The sequence below is a fragment of the Barbatula barbatula genome, assembly GCF_947034865.1.
Source record: "Barbatula barbatula genome assembly, chromosome: 20".
Taxonomy (NCBI): Eukaryota; Metazoa; Chordata; class Actinopteri; order Cypriniformes; family Nemacheilidae; genus Barbatula; species Barbatula barbatula.
The window spans coordinates 18,533,323-18,551,208 of record NC_136783.1 but is presented as its reverse complement, the minus strand read 5'-3'; the positions used below and the strand labels follow the sequence as shown (position 1 = coordinate 18,551,208).

At 37.8% G+C, this 17,886-nt stretch overlaps 3 protein-coding genes across 4 annotated transcripts in view; 1 reads left to right on the top strand and 2 right to left on the bottom strand.

Moving 5' to 3' along the window:
• Positions 1 to 7,992, bottom strand: part of megf6b (multiple EGF-like-domains 6b) — a gene marked incomplete at its 5' end in the record, with an annotated part of 42,115 nt that extends 34,123 nt beyond the window's left edge. The window contains 4 exons of the mRNA XM_079483810.1: positions 3,356 to 3,460; positions 5,801 to 5,910; positions 7,721 to 7,855; positions 7,913 to 7,992. Coding sequence (XP_079339936.1) covers positions 3,356 to 3,460; positions 5,801 to 5,910; positions 7,721 to 7,855; positions 7,913 to 7,992 — 430 coding nt within the window. The remainder of the gene's footprint in view (positions 1 to 3,355; positions 3,461 to 5,800; positions 5,911 to 7,720; positions 7,856 to 7,912) is intronic.
• Positions 7,993 to 10,621: 2,629 nt separating this feature from the next.
• akr7a3 (aldo-keto reductase family 7, member A3 (aflatoxin aldehyde reductase)) lies at positions 10,622 to 14,176 on the top strand. Its single transcript, XM_079482836.1, has 7 exons — positions 10,622 to 11,125; positions 12,561 to 12,748; positions 12,961 to 13,065; positions 13,165 to 13,261; positions 13,360 to 13,459; positions 13,559 to 13,688; positions 13,769 to 14,176. Exons 1-7 carry the CDS (start codon positions 10,750 to 10,752, stop codon positions 13,928 to 13,930), a joined length of 1,158 nt encoding a protein of 385 aa, XP_079338962.1. The 5' UTR covers positions 10,622 to 10,749; the 3' UTR covers positions 13,931 to 14,176.
• mrto4 (MRT4 homolog, ribosome maturation factor) lies at positions 12,243 to 17,394 on the bottom strand. 2 transcript variants are annotated; one of them, XM_079482837.1, is made up of 9 exons: positions 17,271 to 17,394; positions 16,308 to 16,405; positions 15,978 to 16,036; positions 15,612 to 15,715; positions 15,447 to 15,528; positions 15,200 to 15,267; positions 14,946 to 15,097; positions 14,750 to 14,826; positions 12,243 to 14,578 (listed from the first exon to the last, which is right to left on the bottom strand). In XM_079482837.1, exons 2-9 carry the CDS (start codon positions 16,333 to 16,335, stop codon positions 14,438 to 14,440), a joined length of 711 nt encoding a protein of 236 aa, XP_079338963.1. In that variant the 5' UTR covers positions 16,336 to 16,405; positions 17,271 to 17,394; the 3' UTR covers positions 12,243 to 14,437. The 2 variants fall into 2 exon arrangements, with proteins under 2 accessions (XP_079338963.1, XP_079338964.1); XM_079482838.1 differs by lacking the exons at positions 16,308 to 16,405; positions 17,271 to 17,394 and adding an exon at positions 16,191 to 16,286.
• Between the last annotated feature and the right edge of the window lie 492 nt (positions 17,395 to 17,886).

Genomic DNA, 17,886 nt, shown 5'->3' with positions numbered 1-17,886 from the left:
TATATGAATATGTTATTGTATATGGACGGTTTCATCGTAACAACAAACATTTATGCACACTTGTGACTCCAACTTAACTTCCGGTACATAGTCACAGACAATAGAGCGCCTGTAGATTATTTCTGATAACAATCTAAAGAAACCGAGAAGAACTGTTTCTTGGTTAAACTTCAATATTTTAATTTAGATTCCATTACCAAGCTCAACAGCTCGATGTCAATGTATCATACGGTTTCTTTAAAAGCGACCAAACGACGGACACATTCAACAAAAGGTTTATTTAATATTACACAGAAAACTAATACAAATTAATATTAACATAAATAGTTATATTATTAGACACTAGCCAAACACAAACCAGAAGTTAACTGGGGGTCAAGTGTGCGCGTGTCCGATTCAAGTTATTGATTCTTTGTGGAGGTCAACCGGACGTTTGAGACCCGGAGAGAGCCTCTCTCCACATTAAACATGAGGTTCTGTCATGATCCTGCCACTATACTAAGAGAAACATGACATGATGCAGCAGAATCATGACAAATTTATCAATTTACAAGACTAAATCTCTGAATGACATTTGAAAAAAGATATAAAAATGTAATACATGAATTAAGAAAATCATAAAAATGTTCCTCCACAAAACATTTATGACATAATATTTGGCATTAGTTGTGAAAATGCTACCAATATTTTCACTTTTCTTTATTCAAGCAAAAACTAATTTTCATGCAAAGGGCATTTGGTTTGTGGTGGTAATACAGAGCAGAACTTTTCCAACTCATATCACAACGTAAACCAGATATACTGAATGTGACGGATCTGTAAACTCTATGACACGATTTCAATACATTACATGATAACGGACGGATAAATATTATCATTCAGTCCATGCCTGGCCCTGCATCAAGAATTCAGGCTCCAGGTTTGATAACTGTGTTCAGTCACAACAGATTTATACCAGGAAAGGTCTGACTGTGCCGCTCGGCCTCTTCTGACCTTTCCTAACTGCGCCAAGACATGACCTCATTGAAGAAAAATACTTTTTATCAACAGAAAGACACACAATTAATCCACAATAAAAGAGACCTTTCATTTTGGGACATTAAATGGCCATTCGACAGACAAGAACATTCTTAAAAAAGATGCCTCAAAAGGTTTTTTCGATGCCATACAGGAACCTTTTGGTTCCACCTTTATTTTGAAGATAAATATGATGTGCATCCGTACGCGTGAAAGCATTCAAAACATTTCTGATGTTCATCAGATTATATATTTCATACTGCAAAATCCATTGACATGTTTTGACTCTCGCTGCTAAATCTCCATGTGCCATATTCAGCAGCTCTTAAAAGCTTCTCAGACTAACACAACACACAATGTTTGGTCACATCACATCATGTTTAACTTAATTAATAGGCGTTTGAGTGTTTGAAAGACTGTGAAAAGATGTTTTCTTTCGAGCTTCCAATCGCTCAATGAGAGACAGAGAATACTATGACTGTCACCACAGGGAAATGTTCATATGATTTATGATGAAACTCAAACACAGGTAAAGATCTCCTAAGGCGTGTCACGTTTGTTCTCGCCGCCTAAATTTGTGTCAAACATCAGCACCTGCATCAGACACATCACGGGTCGTCGACTACAACAACAAAACCACCGTTTGAGGATTTGTGCAGAATAAACTGAAATGTGGATCTGGCGGCTGCGGATGTTTAACCTCAGAATGATTTTCTTTTGTCAATAGACAAAGACTTTCTTCTAGACACCCGCTAAACAATTGTCATGTAATGTTGTCCAAACAAAAAAAGTTAATGCCTGAATTTACATTTAAAGCTATTAATACCTGTCATAGTCACACAGCGGGATAACCTTGTGCCTAACAACACGCCTTAATACCAAATTCTTCCTTGTCTTGACTTGTTTGCGATATAATGCAATGTATCCTTCGTTACTCTCGGTAAATACTGATAGCGTGCATGCAATAAAAACATCACATCGAAATCTCTGAGCAGGATAGTGATTACCCACAATGCATCACAAAAAGAGCAGGCGAGGGGAAGATCATGTGACATTAACATTTCCTGTCTGACTTTAAGAGCACTGATGGATGTTCAGGATGGGGATGTCGGATCTCCTGGGGCACCATTTGAGAAAACTCATTTTACGTTCTGTCTAACCGAGAATATGAAAGGAACGTGACGGGTCCTGTCAGATACTGTTAATATGTCACTTTTCAATATTTATCTGTTGTTTGTCATTTTCTGCATACAAGGACTATTCACAGAAAGCTGTGACGAATATTGTGATTCATGCATTGACTCATTTTATTTATGATGCGATGTATTATGCACCGCTGAATTTATATACAAACCAGATATTTATATACAAACCCCTCCAGAATTTTTTGTCGTTTGACAAATGCATCGGATTTTCAAAAGCTACATCCAGCCCACCAACATTAAGACGACGATTACAACAAACATCCCATGGCAAGTACACACCGACCCGGCACAGGTCTACACAGCATGTCAAACTCCTTTAAATCATTCAAGATGATGTATATGCTAAACTCTTCAATTTGTTCTTGTAATACATTGTGTCTGTTTTTATTGCCGGTAAGTTTGTCCATGCTGACCGAATCAAAACATCGCTTCAAACCAAACACATAGATGTGACCAGAATAAATGACCCGTAGTTACCAGCTGGACTCAATCTACACTGAGCCTGCCTTGAAGATACCGAAACAAACACAAAACGATACAATAAACAACAAACAAAAGGCATCAGGTCACGTCAGATGTTTGTGTACTGAGTCATCGGATCCGCTCTTAACATTACTGAAAGCGCTTATGAAACGGAGAAAAAACTAATGTCTGTTATCACTTTGAGTCGAAGACAAACAAAAGACTACAGCAACTGAAGACGGACGGCGAGATCTGTGAAGAATTTCCTGTCGTGTGGAGATTATCATACAAAAAACAACATTCTTCCTTATTTGCATCCTTTCTCACTGGCCACGACAGATAAAATACTTGACTTTTAATACGTTAGTGATCATACACAGAAAACGCATTCAAAAGAAAATGCTGTCGAAATATATGACAATCATTAGAATATTATTATATTATGCTTCAAAAGGTAACCTTAACAATGTTTAGGTGATGTGAGTGGTTGCCAGGGTGTTGCTACAGGGATGATAGGATGTTCTGGATGCCAAAAGAGCCCTAAAGAATCGATGTGAAAGTCGAACGGGAATGTGAAACGTCTGAACATTTTACATGCTTGGAATCCTTTTCAGATCCCGCCAAATGGACTGAGAAATCGAGCATGAAACAAACAGCTGGTTTGGACTTACCGTACTGACAGCTTGGACCGCTGAAGCCGGCCGGACAGTCACAGAGTTGAGCGGAACCTTCCCTACAGTGACCTCCATTAAAACACACACCATTACTGCAGACAGCTGCAGAGAGACAGACAGACAGACATGAAGATGATGATGATGATCTCAACACCTGGCAGCTGAAGCAAACATCTGCTTAACTATTAGACTGTTAACACATTACAAACACACACACCTGAAGAACTGGTGATGTAACATCAGCCTTCGACAAACAGAACATGACTCTTTGGTAAAAGTGTGATATTTTAGGAAATGTCATGATTGCTGTTTTGTGTTTATACAAATGGGAGTCAATGGGGTTCAGTGTTGTTTGGTTATCAACGTTCTTCAATGATCTTCTTTTGTGTTTTGCAGAAGAAAGTGGGGGTTGCCGGTTGTATAAATGCTCACAAACATTTGCTATTGTAAGCATATGTATTTTAAAGTGTCTAAATAGCACATCAAACTCTTTTACAAAACAAATTTCAATGTTCAAGTATTAAGCGGAGAGACAACCATAAAGGTATTATAACCAATACGTAAAATTAAACAATGTACAAGGGCTAATTTCCATTTGAAATAGCTGAACATGAATAACCTTTGGCAGGTATGTACATAATATCACATAACCTAATATATGATCAAAAGCGGGAAATCCTAGCAGCAAGTTTTTCCCGAGTAATTTGAGGAATAAGAACAAGCTTTGTTGAAGGAATTTAAGGAATTGTCCCTTTAAAACAAGCTTCTAGTACACACAAACAAATCCGTTTTATACATATTGTATATTTATATACTGTACTCCAACATTCATTTGTTGGTCACATTGTATCTGTCTGGAAATACAAAAGACACACGGCAAGACATCATTCAACTGCAATAGACAATTGAGCTAATTCAAGAACACATTCAATACATAAACCGACCTGAAAGAACTGATACAAAAACTATTTCTAACTCCATACCGGACAATTAAAAAGCTTTGTTATGCCAGTCATTGTTCGTCAAGTGACGACAGAGACCACCCTGCTGTCGACACTTCCTTCTGCTTCCATTGACAAACCAAAAAAACATAAAGTGCCACTGTTAACTCGAAGGTCAGTTCTGTTTCAAATCACCCTGTCAGAATCCATTCAAATAACTGCACTTTCTGTTCCAGACTTCCCAGTTTGAACTCTTAATGAGCAACTTGGGATTTTCAAGAGGAAAAACAGTGAAAGTCTTGAGGAAGTCGACTGAAGCACTTCTACATTCCGAACCGAAGTCATTAAGTCAACTGGTGCACTTTAAAAACAAAGAAGTAAACAGGGTTTCCAAACGAACATTTATAAACTTTTCAAGATAAAGTTTTGCAGAGGAAACTAAATTGGTCACAAACGTTACCAAATGTAACCAACTAAACCGCTTTAATGTGTTTGCACATTCTTCTGAGACATTTCTTCTGATAAAAAGAGTCAACATATTCTGTCTTAGTTCTGTTTTTAGCAATTTTATACTTAAAAAACCCTCTTCTGGATCTTATGAAAGAGCGAAATCTAAGTAGGCTATTTCAATTTCTGAGCTGCAATTTTAAAAACATTTCTGTTAATTTTGTAAGATAAATTTCACAGTGTTGATACTTGACGCCCTATAATAAACCAAGGTCCTCAAGTTATATTATTCGAGAGGCTTTGATCTAATTCTTTATTACAGGCCGGTTCTGCAGTATAAGCGCTCATTAGATTCGTGCTCTTTATGGCCATCACCGCTCACTCCTAAACTCCCCGCTGACAGGTGAACAATGACAACACCACAGACGACCTTTCAATTCCACAACACGACCCAAACCGTCCGTCCTGTTACAGCCTTACACATCTAACAGTGTCCAGCCCGTCTGTCTGATCGAGTGATGTAGAGTGAACAGATTGTGCAGACAGACGTTTCTGTACGCGTGCCAGTCACTCAGGGATTTCTCAACACCCGTTTTGTCTCTGTTCAGTGACTCAGAAAGGCGAGTGATTAGTTTGTCCTGTTTCTTAAAGTGCTTCCAGGTCTTAAATTACGGGGATAAAAGCCGAGGGTCCTACTGTACCTCCACAGATACGGGAAATCTAAATTCAGAGACGTTCAGAGCTGGAATGCATGTTGACTGACTTTCTGAACTTGTTTTAAAACAAACCAGATCTGGATTGGGGAGCGGGGCGAAATCCTGTGGCTATAATGAGTAGTTTCACCTTCTCTGATGGACAAAGGGGTCTTTGAGGTTTGTGTGGGCTTTAGTAATAAAACCCCGGAGAAAATCACAACCTCGGGCATAAACTGTTACACAACTGTCAGTCATTCTGACCACGAGTTTTGAATAGTGAACATATAAGTCTCACATTGCATTTTTTGATGTCATTTAAAGACGTCACATAGCTCATTCTGTATTTAAAGGACACTTACGGTACAGACATCCGGCTTCTCCATTGAGCTGTGACCAGCCCGGACAACACTTGGAAACAGTCTGATATTCCTGACGATACACTTGTCTGTACGCCGTGTAATATGCCGTCCTGGAACACATTGGAAACTTTATTAGAAAACATATTTAGCATGTTTTATTCTTTAATATCACTTTAAGAGAATATACGCAAAAGTATTAGAATATAAAACTTTGCAGCTTGCCCGTGCATGGTTGCCAAGTTCATTGATATACAGTTGCTAGGAAACAACTGCCTGGCAACTCCCCAATTTAACAAAGCCTATCCCATAATCAGTTTTCTGGGCTCCTAGATATTACCGGGATCCTTCTTTCAATGTATTTCAAGCAAATGGTTAAAACCTTGTTGCTTTGTTTAGGACTTCTCATATTATTTCCTCTTTCAAAGCGATAGTGTAGCCAAAATAAAAGTGTTGTCATCATTGGTTTACCCTCATGAAGTTTAAAACCTGTATGTGACTCTTTCTTCAGTGGGACACAAAGGATGATATTTTGAGAAATTGTGGTTTTGTGTCCATACAATGGAAGTCAATGGGGCAAATGTTGTTTGGTTACCAACATTCTTCAAAATATCTTCTTTTGTGTTCCTCAGAAGAAAGTCATACAGGTTTGTAATTCCATAAGGGCGAGTAAATGATGAAATAATTCTCATTTTTTTGGATAAGTCGCTTTGAATAAAAGCATCTGCTAAAGGCTTAAATTGTCATTTAACATGTGCCTTCTTACACCCCAAAGTTGAATACTACTGTGGTTAAAATCCTCAACCCCACATATGATCGATATATAATAAAAAACAGTGACGCTTGTCTTAGCAACTGCACAAAATGTGCTTCCAAAATGGCTTTAAACCACAGCAGCAGATGTCTTTAAGTCGCACAATAATGTGTGGTATATGCATCATTACACAAACCTGCTTCAAAAACTTTTATGACTGAATATGGTTTTCATTTTTGGTTTTTCCCTTCAGCACACAGGTAAGGATTATGATTTCTTTACGTGTAAACACATAAGTCTGTCAGCAGCCACTGTAACATTGTTCTCGAATTGAAAGCTCTGTGAGCTAATGAAAGCCTGTGTGTGTGCGAGAGAGAGAGAGAGAGAGAGAGAGAGAGAGAGAGATGTTAGATCATGACTAAAGTTTGTAAATGAGTTCTGCCACTGTAATCTGTGAAGCTGCTCTCGGTCTGTAATGATGTTCTGAGACATTGTGAGATTCTAGGCCTCTCTCTCTCTCTCTCTTGTACTTTTAAGTCTCTGTTGCTCGGCTCCAGAGTCGTAACTCTGTGCTCTGTGTTTATAGCGTGTAATTGCAGGACCCGAGTCTTTCTCATGGTAAGTATATGGAGGAGAACGTGCCGGTGCGAGGAACAGAGATCCTCCCCAAATGAGGGACTGAAAGGGTTTGTCAGTCACGGAGTTAAAAGGTTGTTCAGTGTTGTTGGTACGAAAGACCCCGTGAGATGCCATTCAAATTGATGCTTTGTAACTACACTGTACACTTGAAGGAGAGGTCTGATTAAAGGACAAAGCGTGAGACCCACGACAACAAAACCTTTTTAGAAAATTCAGAAGAGAAGGCTGATGTGCACATGAAAGGGTTAGTGTCAAGGCAAGCCTCTATTTTAGACAGAGTTGAAGATTCGGTTACTTCATTTTCAATAGGTGAAAAAATCCCAAAATGCGCATTGAAAGAGACACCTGAACAATATGGTAAAGACTTGTGGGTGGGTTAAACTTTCTCTGACTTTCAAAGCTCATTTGAACAACAGCGAGCATAACTTTACATCTGTTTGTTCACTTATCAATGTGAAACTTTTCAAATGAACCACGAAGCAGGCAAAACGTTTACATGAAGATGTTTACGCGTCAATGATCCGTCTCACCTCCTCTCATAGTTCATACACCACGAGTGTCCCTGACAGCCCTGCTTCCAGACTTTGACCATTCGCGTGAAGGCCTGGACACACGGCTGCATGTGAGCCACCAGCTTCACCTCTCGCTCCGTACACACGTTCGGCCTGTCAGATAAAACACACACACAACATTCAGATGATGCATTACCCAAAGTTGCTTACAGAACGTATATCACCATGAAACGTAATGTCTTCTTCAAGGACGCAACAGGAATCGGTTCAGGAATCAATCCGTATGGCATTTAAACATAAAGCATTTTGGTTGCCAGATCATATACTGTATATTCACTGTCTGGGACACACAATCCAAACCAAAGAATAAACCAGTAAACACGAGCAACACTTAAAAATGCATGAATGTCTTTAATAAGATTAAAACATAGCAAAGCAAACAAATGATTTCCACAGGTCTGGATAGTTTTGATCTGCACCTGCCAATAGTCATAATGTGGAGACACACTCTTCGCTGAACTGCACATATTCTATATCAATTGCGTATATAAAAGCAGATTATGTTACAAAAGTAACAGGTATATTTCAAAGTATGGTTTTATATGGGATGTATGCCCCTAGCATTAATGCATGAAACCATTTCTTGTATGTAAGCTTACTAGAACCTCTTGTTAGTTTTTATTGCATTTTCTGGGTTTCTACTTCACATCTCGGGAATGATACCGGTCAGCTCAAACGGGATGTTGAAAATACAACTCGATAAGTTTGGAGACATTGTCTCTCGTGTTCGCCAAATGTCACCGGTGCGTAAATACGCGTCCAAGTGCGTTTCCAAACACACGCTGATCAAAACCTGTTTCATTATCTGATATTGAAACGAGTACAAAAGTATCTGTAGGCATAACTTTTATTATAAACAATAATAAATCTGACATCAACTAAAGTTGAGCAATAATAACGATCGCGCAACCATGTGTCATTTTCCCGCAACAAAGAAGTGACTCACATTTGTGGCATCAGATCCTTTCCAGAACGGGATGCTGCATTAATTCCATGAATTAAAAGAATAAAAAAATAGACCATATCCATCCTCAGAGGCTTTTCTGAACGGTCAAAATCCACCCTGCAGCCGAAAAACACGCTTAAAAATGTGAAACCCTTGAAGAATCAGAGTCCAAATTAAAGTGTGTGGAGATCCTCCGGGTTGAGCTCTGGTCTGTTTCGGGAGCGAATGACAGGAGAACCTCAGAGGGAAACTGAAATCCAAATGCCTCCAGGACACTTGCTTTTCCTGTAGGAGCTGCAGTAAAAGGAGCAGAGCAAAGGAATCCAGAAACAAGCTATACGAGCTCAGACCGACTCTCCTTTACCACATACACTGTTATTTCATCCTGACTTCAAAATGCCAATTTTAACAATAGCATCACATGAAACAGAGTCATATGAATGTCACTTTTTTATTTATTTATACATGTCTTGCTGTTCATTCATTCCACAGAGAACACAATGTGCAAATGAAGCCTTGTCAAAACTGTAGAACTGTAAGAGAACAATGTTGAGGTCACCATTTCACTATTTGTGGCATCTATAATGATACCTACTTTAGGGAAAACAACCAGGGCTTATTAGTGAACCACAGCCAGAAAAATGTATTTTCCTATATGCTATAGAAGACTGAGTCACAGCTGAGAGCAAAGGATTGTGGGTCATATCGTGAGGCTGGTTGAAGAGGTCACAGCAGGGATTTGGGGGCAGAAGAACATAGAACACATTCGCTAAGTCCAGTGATCCTGCTCTCAGGGGTCAATGCCAACCAGGGTTCAACACCTTTGCCTTGACCAGAATGCAGAAAACTATTAAACCATCTGCTGGTATTTGAGACTTGAGGACAGACGTATGAGTTACTTCAGAAATATCATGCTTGTATTATGTTCAGGAATTTTAAATAGAATGCATGAAACACAAATAAAGATAATAATCTGGGGAATAAAACATAAACATTTCTCAGCCTTAATGTTAAAGATAAAATGTCTGACATGAATATTGTTTTGTTGAATCCATTGTGTTTATCCATGTTTGTCACGTATATGTTATAACTGCCATGAATAATTTGCAAATAAATGCAATAATGTCATAAATGCAAAAATGTTTATTAAGCAACATCGGTTACAATTACTATTGTCTTATTGAAGTGCACAATAGTCTGGTTTTGCTCAGGTAAAATGTAAAAATGTTGTATTAAATTATTCACGTCATTTCAAAGCTAGATTCAGTTTTACATAACCAAAAAAGCGATGGTCACTGCTAAAAAAGCAATACATATTCTATTGACATCCATTACAAATATGAACCTGTAGCTGTATATCATTAAAACTATTACAAATGGCTTTTCTGGTGGATTCTGGGTCTTATTTGTAGTAGGATTGTAATAGATATAACAAATATTTAATAGTGGAATCTCACCGTTAAATCTATTAGAATTGCCGTGATGGCATACATTATTTATTTATTCAAAATTACATTTCCTTGCATTTTGTACATAACATACCTGTACATACAAATTCCATATATTGTATATTTAGTATATTGTGAATAATTTAACTATTCATTTTATATATTTGTTTTCCTAAAGGTATTTTCTATATCCTCCTGTTTACCTATCCTATTTTTTATTCTTGTATTATCTGTCTTGGCTGTCATTCTATTGCATCATATGTGGAAACATACCTATAATAAAGTTATTTCAGATTTTTTTATTAACCGTGGTTTTACTACAAACTAAACACGTGGTCACTATAGTTTAACCATTGTAACCACAAATTAAACATTGCTTCGTTACAGGACCATATTTTCACTATAATAAAACCAATGTTAATTTTCGTAAGGGGGTTATTTGTGTTGTGCTGACATCTGCGGGTTATAACGTGAAGTGCATGTCTTTAATAGAAAACGTTTCAAACAAAACTTCCAGATGCTGCTCTCATCCAAAGGGTAGACAAAACAGACGAACTTTGGACCTCCAAATGTCCACTTCCGATTGTTGACCAATGGCTCTACATTGCCCAGCGCTGCCCCTCTACGTTTCCCCAAAGGTTCGACACTTGCGCGACGCTTCCTCAGTTCCTGCCCCGGTTTTACTGCCTGGGTGTGCTATGTTTTGCGCAGGCCTGTGTGCGGTTCAACACAGACTTCTTACCAGACTCAAACCCTCGCAGTTTAAACACATCCGCAACATGTCTCTCTCCAAACGCCCGGTTACACTGCTGGGCTCCATGGCGTTCGGCGGCCGGGCAGACGCGCAGCTGAGTGCTCAGATGGTGCACAAGTTTTTGGAAAGCGGTCACAATGAGCTGGACACCGCGTACATGTACACCGATGGACAGGCAGAGACCATCATAGGAGGCCTGCGGCTGCCGGCGACAGGTATGTGTACAGTTAACGGAATACCGTAGGCGTAAACGCGTGGTCCACTTCATTCGGCGATGCGCAGCAGCTCAGAGTGTGACGTGTATGTATCGCGAGAGCGGTTCGAAAGCTCAGCTGGGGAATCGCGATACCCGACGTCATACACCGTTCGGTCTGCGCAGTGCTGCAGAAAGTAGAACCATAGCACCAGATCAAAGTCAAACAGTTTGAGACTTTGTGTATATTTTAAATAGAATACTTCCTGTACTATTGTTTTGCAGTATGTCGTAGGTCATTGTTTTTTAAACAGGTCTCAAGATATTGAATTTAACTTTTTATTTAGAAGGGCACAACAAGATGCAGTTAGTAATATGTAGGCCTACAATTATTAACTCCTCCATATATTTTTTTTACTCATCGAAATCTATACGTGGAGAGTTTGGTTGCAAAAGAGATAACTCAATTTTTATGAATCATGTTTTTATTGTGTTTTATTGTGTTAGTTAGCTGTATTTTTATGGATTAAATCAAAATCAATCAACCAACTGCAGTCTGATTGATATTACTCATCTATTGCACTGTAACTTCAATAACTGCATTAACTCATCTACTGCACTGTAACCTTATTAACCGCATTAACTCATCTTCTGGACTGCAACCTATTAACTGCATTAACTCGTATACTGCACCGTAACTTTAATAATCGCATTAACTCATATACTGCATTGTTTCTTCAACAACTGCATTAACTCATCCACTGCATTGTTACTTCACCAACTGCATTAACTCACCTATTGCATTGCAACTTTAATAGCTAATGTCAATAATCTATGCACACTTAAGTCACTTGCACTATTGTTTAGTCTAAATTATTATCTGTTCATATCCACCTCTACATTAATGTTCATAGTATATAGTCATCTGTATATATTGTTCATAGTACATATTTTCATAAGAACATACCTACTGTAAAATATTTTCATAGTCCATGCCCACTGTATAATATTTTCTCAATATTGTTATCTGTATTTATTCTAACTGTATATCCTACACTTGCTAATTCACTTCTGGTTAGACCTAAACTACATTTCGTTACACTGTACTTGTATATGTGTAATGACAATAATGTTGAATCTAATCTAAAAAAGTTTATTGGAAGGCACAGTAAAATAACATGATTTTTGAAAATGTCATTTCGGAACCAAACTCTTCATATATTATTTATTGTTTACTTTCTAAAAAATGACATTAGATCTCCTTACAATGAAATTCAGTGCATATTTTAAGAAAGTAGGGTACACGTAGTGTTATCATATACAGTAATGATATAATATGGTATTTTCACATAAAAATTAAACGTTTTTATACTATGTTACCGGGTAATATAATATTTGAGATTTCATGTTTATTTTCAGCTCTCGTAAATTGTCTATCCATTTTATTTGTTTATAAGTGAGAATCGCCACTAAAGCAAACCCCTGGGACGGTAAGACACTGAAACCAGAAAGTGTTCGTGAACAGCTGGAGACGTCCCTTAAGAGACTACAGACACAATGTGTGGACATCTTCTACCTGCACGCTCCAGATCACCAGAACCCTGTTAATGACACACTACAGGCCTGCAATGAACTCCATAAAGAGGTGTGATATCAGATCCAACCACAGATGTGAACTTTGATACATGCTTGACAATAACTGGGTTCTTATTGAACAAGATTTGACCTATATACTTTTTCAACGCATCGGAATGGAGCAATTCGGCTTACACAAGAGAAAAACATTACATGCTGTGTACCCATTCACATCTCACATGTGAGTTTAATGATCAAAATAAAGCCATTTCTTGTTTTTAGGGCAAATTCAAGGAGTTGGGTTTATCAAACTATGCATCATGGGAAGTGGCAGAAATCTGCTGTATCTGCAAACACAATAACTGGGTTCTTCCTACAGTGTATCAGGTTAGTCCATCGAAAAATGTGCTGATCTTGAAGGCGTGATTTTCACAACCCATTTGATTTCTGTTTTCTGTACTCTTAAAATATCTGTTTTTTTTTAAGGGCATGTACAATGCAACAACACGTCAAGTGGAAACTGAACTATTACCATGTTTACGGTACTTCGGCATCCGTTTTTTTGCATACAACCCCCTGGCAGGTACTGGGAGTGGTTAAATGTATTTCAAAACTGTTGATAATCCTTTATCATAATTTTCTTTAATGATATTTGTGACTCATCCACACCTCCTGACACAGGTGGACTTCTCACAGGAAAGTACCACTACGAAGATAAAGATGGAGCTCAGCCTGCAGGTCGATTCTTTGGCAACAACTGGGCTGGTGCTTACAGAGACAGGTACACTTACACTGTATAATAACATTTTAAGTCTCATAGAAGCATTACTACACCAACAGGAAGAGCTGAATTTTTCACCATGTGTTTTACTGGTTTCAGATATTGGAAGGAGAGTCATTTCCAGGCCATAGATGTTATTTGTAAGGCTTTGGAAGCAGCATATAGATCTGAGAAACCAACTCTAACATCAGCTGCTATGCGCTGGATGTATCATCACTCTCAGCTGAAGGTAGACAGACAGTGTATATGAATGAGTAAATGATGTAGTTGTCAGTATCTGAACTGTGTTGTGCTGTGTGTCACATGCAGGGAGATCTGGGTGATGGGGTCATTATCGGGATGTCCACTATGGAGCAGTTATGCGAGAATCTGACGGCAGCTGCTGAGGGGCCATTAAAAACTGAAGTTGTGGACGCCTTCAAACACGCCTGGAATTTAGTGGCCCACGAGTGTCCCAATTACTTCCGCTAAAGATCACTAAGTTAGAAGAAACAATATGTAACCAGATGTATAAGAACTAACATACAGATAATTTTATTTTTCTATGACTTACATTTTGCCTTTTAATTTGAGTAATGAAAAGTGATAAACCGAGTTGGACCAGCCCACCATATTAATAATCTCAAACAGAAAGACAATCAAACTTCTCTTGAGATTTTCAGCTGTTTTTTATCTGTACACGTTTGAATGTGAATGCAATAAATCTGTAATAGTGGCAAATCTTGAGTTGCTGTTTACCTTCTCAGATAAAATCACTCCTGTCATAAAATAACATCACACAACATTTATACTATCGTGTAGAACATCGCAGAATACGATTGCTTACAAACCGAACCAAATGCATAAAAATAAATTTAACAGTTTCCCAGGACTGCGACAGAAATTGGAATTCGCAGAGTTTAAATTTACTTTATGTGCATCTTTGTTGGAACAAAAGGAAAAACGTTCGTGTAACTTCCCATTTCATGCGTCCAGGTTTTAGTCACTTTCATCTCCATCATCTTCCTCTATTCCTTCATCCTCCTCACCCTCCGTCAGCTTGTCAAAGTCACCGGTTTCAGAGTTCCACATGCATTTAATCGACACTTTGAATTCTGCCATCTCGATTCCAAAGAATTTCTAAATAAAAATATTTTAACAAAGCAAATTAGGCAAGTTAATATAACATCTAATATTCAATTGAAATGACAGAATAAAGAATTCAATTTCTGTGTTTAGGGACTGCTAGCTTTAAATTCAGCTATCTGCTACTTTATTCAACATTTTAATTTGTAAGTCTAAGACACTCACCAAAATACGAGCTTGTTCGGGAGTGAGTGTGTCTCCCTCTTTACACACTTCAAAATCCTTTATCAGCGTAACCACACCTGCCAATGGAAAATGATTCATGTTAGCGGATTTCTTTCACTTACAGTACACTTCCGTCCCCTTTCTAATCTGCTAGAAACCCGTGTATGTAGCAGTGTGAAGTGAATGATGTATTGACCTTTCTTCAGAGCTGTAGGAAGGCCCAGCTGTCTCAGCTGAGGCTCCATAGAGTGTGGAAACTGCTCCAGCGGACCCTCATCCAGTGTCACTGCCATGGTTGCTTGGTTCCCCGCACGTGCGTAATCCACCTCTTTAAAGTTACTGAAGTACCTAATCAAATAATCACAGTTTGTCATGAATAGCGGTCGATCCATATTTCAATATGCCAGTTATATATAGACAGCAGAACTCAAATTTAAAACGTATACTTACTCTTTCACCTCTTCTTTGGTTTTGTTTGTGAAAAGAACACCAACTTCACCTCTTAGAAACCTGCTCACCTTGAGGACAAACCACAAAAACAGATTTTCTCAAATGTATTAAAAGTTCAAACAGGTTTATTTAGTTTTGGACTAATGCATATGTGTAAAACCAATGCAGTCGATAATATGCACTATTACATGTTGGTCTAAGGCAATAAATAAATATTCAATGTTAAATGTTTTAACATATGACAAACCTTGTGCAGATTATCTTTATATTCATCTGTGGGTCCTTTACCTAAAGCAATTGTCATCACCTTATTTTTGCCCAAGAAAAATCTGAAAACAGAAAATCACAATTATTTAAGAATATGAAAGGAAAAGCATAAGAGCATAAAACCGTCATGTGTTTGTTTGTGCACCTGCTGTGTTTCCAGGCTGTCCTGATGTCCTTTAGTTTGTTGTTTCTCATGTTCTCTACTGAGAATACAAACACGTATCTGTAGATGTCTGCACATTTCCGCAGCTAAGAGGTAAGAAAGGATATGTTCATTTATATCAACCACAATAACACAGTGATGGACTGGTGGTACCGTGATGGAATGGAAATGGACACACTAAGCTATTATATTTTAATCCAAAGATTTTCGAATACCACCAACATAAGTATTACTATGCTTCGTTTCCAAATAATATGATGCATTGTCAAGGTATCAAAACACTCCATGCCAAAACCCTGGTAGTCTCGCATTGCTTGTGTGATCCAACAGCAAGCTAACGTTACTGACCTCTTCTATTAGGCTTTGTTTAGATTCCAACCCCTTTTTTGTTGTTTTGGTTAAAGACACTGAAAACAGAAAACAGTAAGATTAACGTTGTTTAGTCAAAATCACTTCTCTATAAGTATACTTTTCAATATATTTCTGACAAACTACCAAGTAAGGAATATATGACTGGACCAGTTCACGAGCAAAGCAACTAAATCGTATATACAAGCTCACCTCAACTAAACCACGCAAAACAACAGAGTCATATTACATTAAGATAAATTGTAAATACGATCAAATGTTAATACGAATAATATATATATACAATATAATACAAATGTTTAATGGTACCTTTCTTGTCTCTCTTTGATTTCGGCATGGTTCTCACGTGTGAGATGTTTTCTTCTTCGCCTGATGATTTTAGAGCGCATCAAGAATCACAGCGCCACCTATCGGCGCATGACGTTAAAGTCATGAATACTTATGTGATAAGGCAGTCTAAATCTCTTAGCACGTCTAAAACACATTCTTTATGGTAGTTTTTACTTACTTTTTGTATTTTATATTTGTATGGTTTACGTTTATTGTTCAACTGCACGATTGTGGATTGTTTTGTACTGAATTTTACTTGTAAAGCGCTTTGAGACGCACTTTAAAGGTGATATAGAAAAATTAAGTTTATTATTATTATTATAACTGTAGTTGATTTTTAAACTCCTTGCAGGGAAACCTATGAAAAGTACAGGATCCTTCCACATTTAACCAGCAGGTGGCGGGCATGTGATATTATTTGAACGCAGTAGGTTGTTCTCTGTAAGTAAATGAGAAAGATAATGGTCTTATTTTATGCTACCTTTTTAATTTACGTTTTTAAAGTATACACACCAAAACCTTTAGGCTATTAATAATTTTTGTTAAACTTAATTTGCCGCATTTTGACAGTAAACATGCTGAACTTAATTTAGCTTGATTTAAGTGAAATGCAGATCTAAATCTTAAGTGTCAGGTATAGATATGATTAAATCTTGATATTTTAAATAAAAAATTTAAAAAAGGTTTAGATATGATTTACGCCGCAAACGGGATTTGGGACGACGACATTGGCATGGACCAATCATTGAATAGATTTCCTTATTTAACAATATTCTCTGATACATTCACGTTGAATGGTGAAATTCCTAAAATGAGTTTATATTCAATAAACATATGACAGTTAAGACTTTTCAAGAGAATACATTATGATATAGACATCGAAAATGAAAGATTAACACGTTTCCACCATTTCTTAATTACCGATTTTAAACCGGTGCTTACATTTGTATTTATTTGCTTTAGTCGAGTAGTTTTGCTTTAAATACGATGTTATTACATCTTTCTCAGCCTTTTCTCTGCGTTAGACACACTTTTCCGGAAACACTTCAACACGTTCGAATTCGTCATCTGATTGGTTGAATTTCACAGGATTTCCGGGAGACGTGCGTGTCGCGTTTTTAACGGTCCCCCTGGAAACAGCACGAAGTCTTCTGATCTAAGTGGTCGTGTTTACCACGGTCGACTAATCGATTTATTCTTAAAAGTATGCGAGGTTCACAGCATAAACTTATAATCGTTTTGTTGCTGTCAACTTTTGACACATTCGGGAATGTAAACTGGGGCGTGTTTGTGAAATTTTTTTGCTACCGTTTCAAGGTTAAACGACACGACAACAATGTATGATTTCATCAGGCTCCGAGAATTCTTCAAAAAGAACACAAAGAATGGCGTTCTCGGCTGCCGTAGTTCAACTCTTGAGTCGTCACAACAGGGCACCGCCGTTTCCGTTTTAAAAACGTTTTGCAACGTTTTTGTCGGGGCAGAACGCAGCCCTGGTCTAGTCTGTGTCCGAATACCCCCAATTGCCGTCTTTGCACTTGACTACTTTTATGTCGTA

What these genes read in the sequence shown, in the direction of transcription:
- mrto4 (XM_079482837.1), bottom strand. Translation starts at nt 16,335, where the DNA reads ATGCCGAAATCAAAGAGAGACAAGAAAG. An exon ending in ATCAAAGAGAGACAAGAAAG is followed by an intron (nt 16,037 to 16,307) that starts GTACCATTAAAC and finishes TTCTGTTTTCAG; the next exon opens with TGTCTTTAACCAAAACAACA. An exon ending in ATAAAGATAATCTGCACAAG is followed by an intron (nt 15,268 to 15,446) that starts GTTTGTCATATG and finishes TTTGTCCTCAAG; the next exon opens with GTGAGCAGGTTTCTAAGAGG.
- akr7a3 (XM_079482836.1), top strand. Translation starts at nt 10,750, where the DNA reads ATGGCTCTACATTGCCCAGCGCTGCCCCTCTACGTTTCCCCAAAGGTT. An exon ending in TGCATACAACCCCCTGGCAG is followed by an intron (nt 13,262 to 13,359) that starts GTACTGGGAGTG and finishes CTCCTGACACAG; the next exon opens with GTGGACTTCTCACAGGAAAG. An exon ending in GCTGGTGCTTACAGAGACAG is followed by an intron (nt 13,460 to 13,558) that starts GTACACTTACAC and finishes TACTGGTTTCAG; the next exon opens with ATATTGGAAGGAGAGTCATT.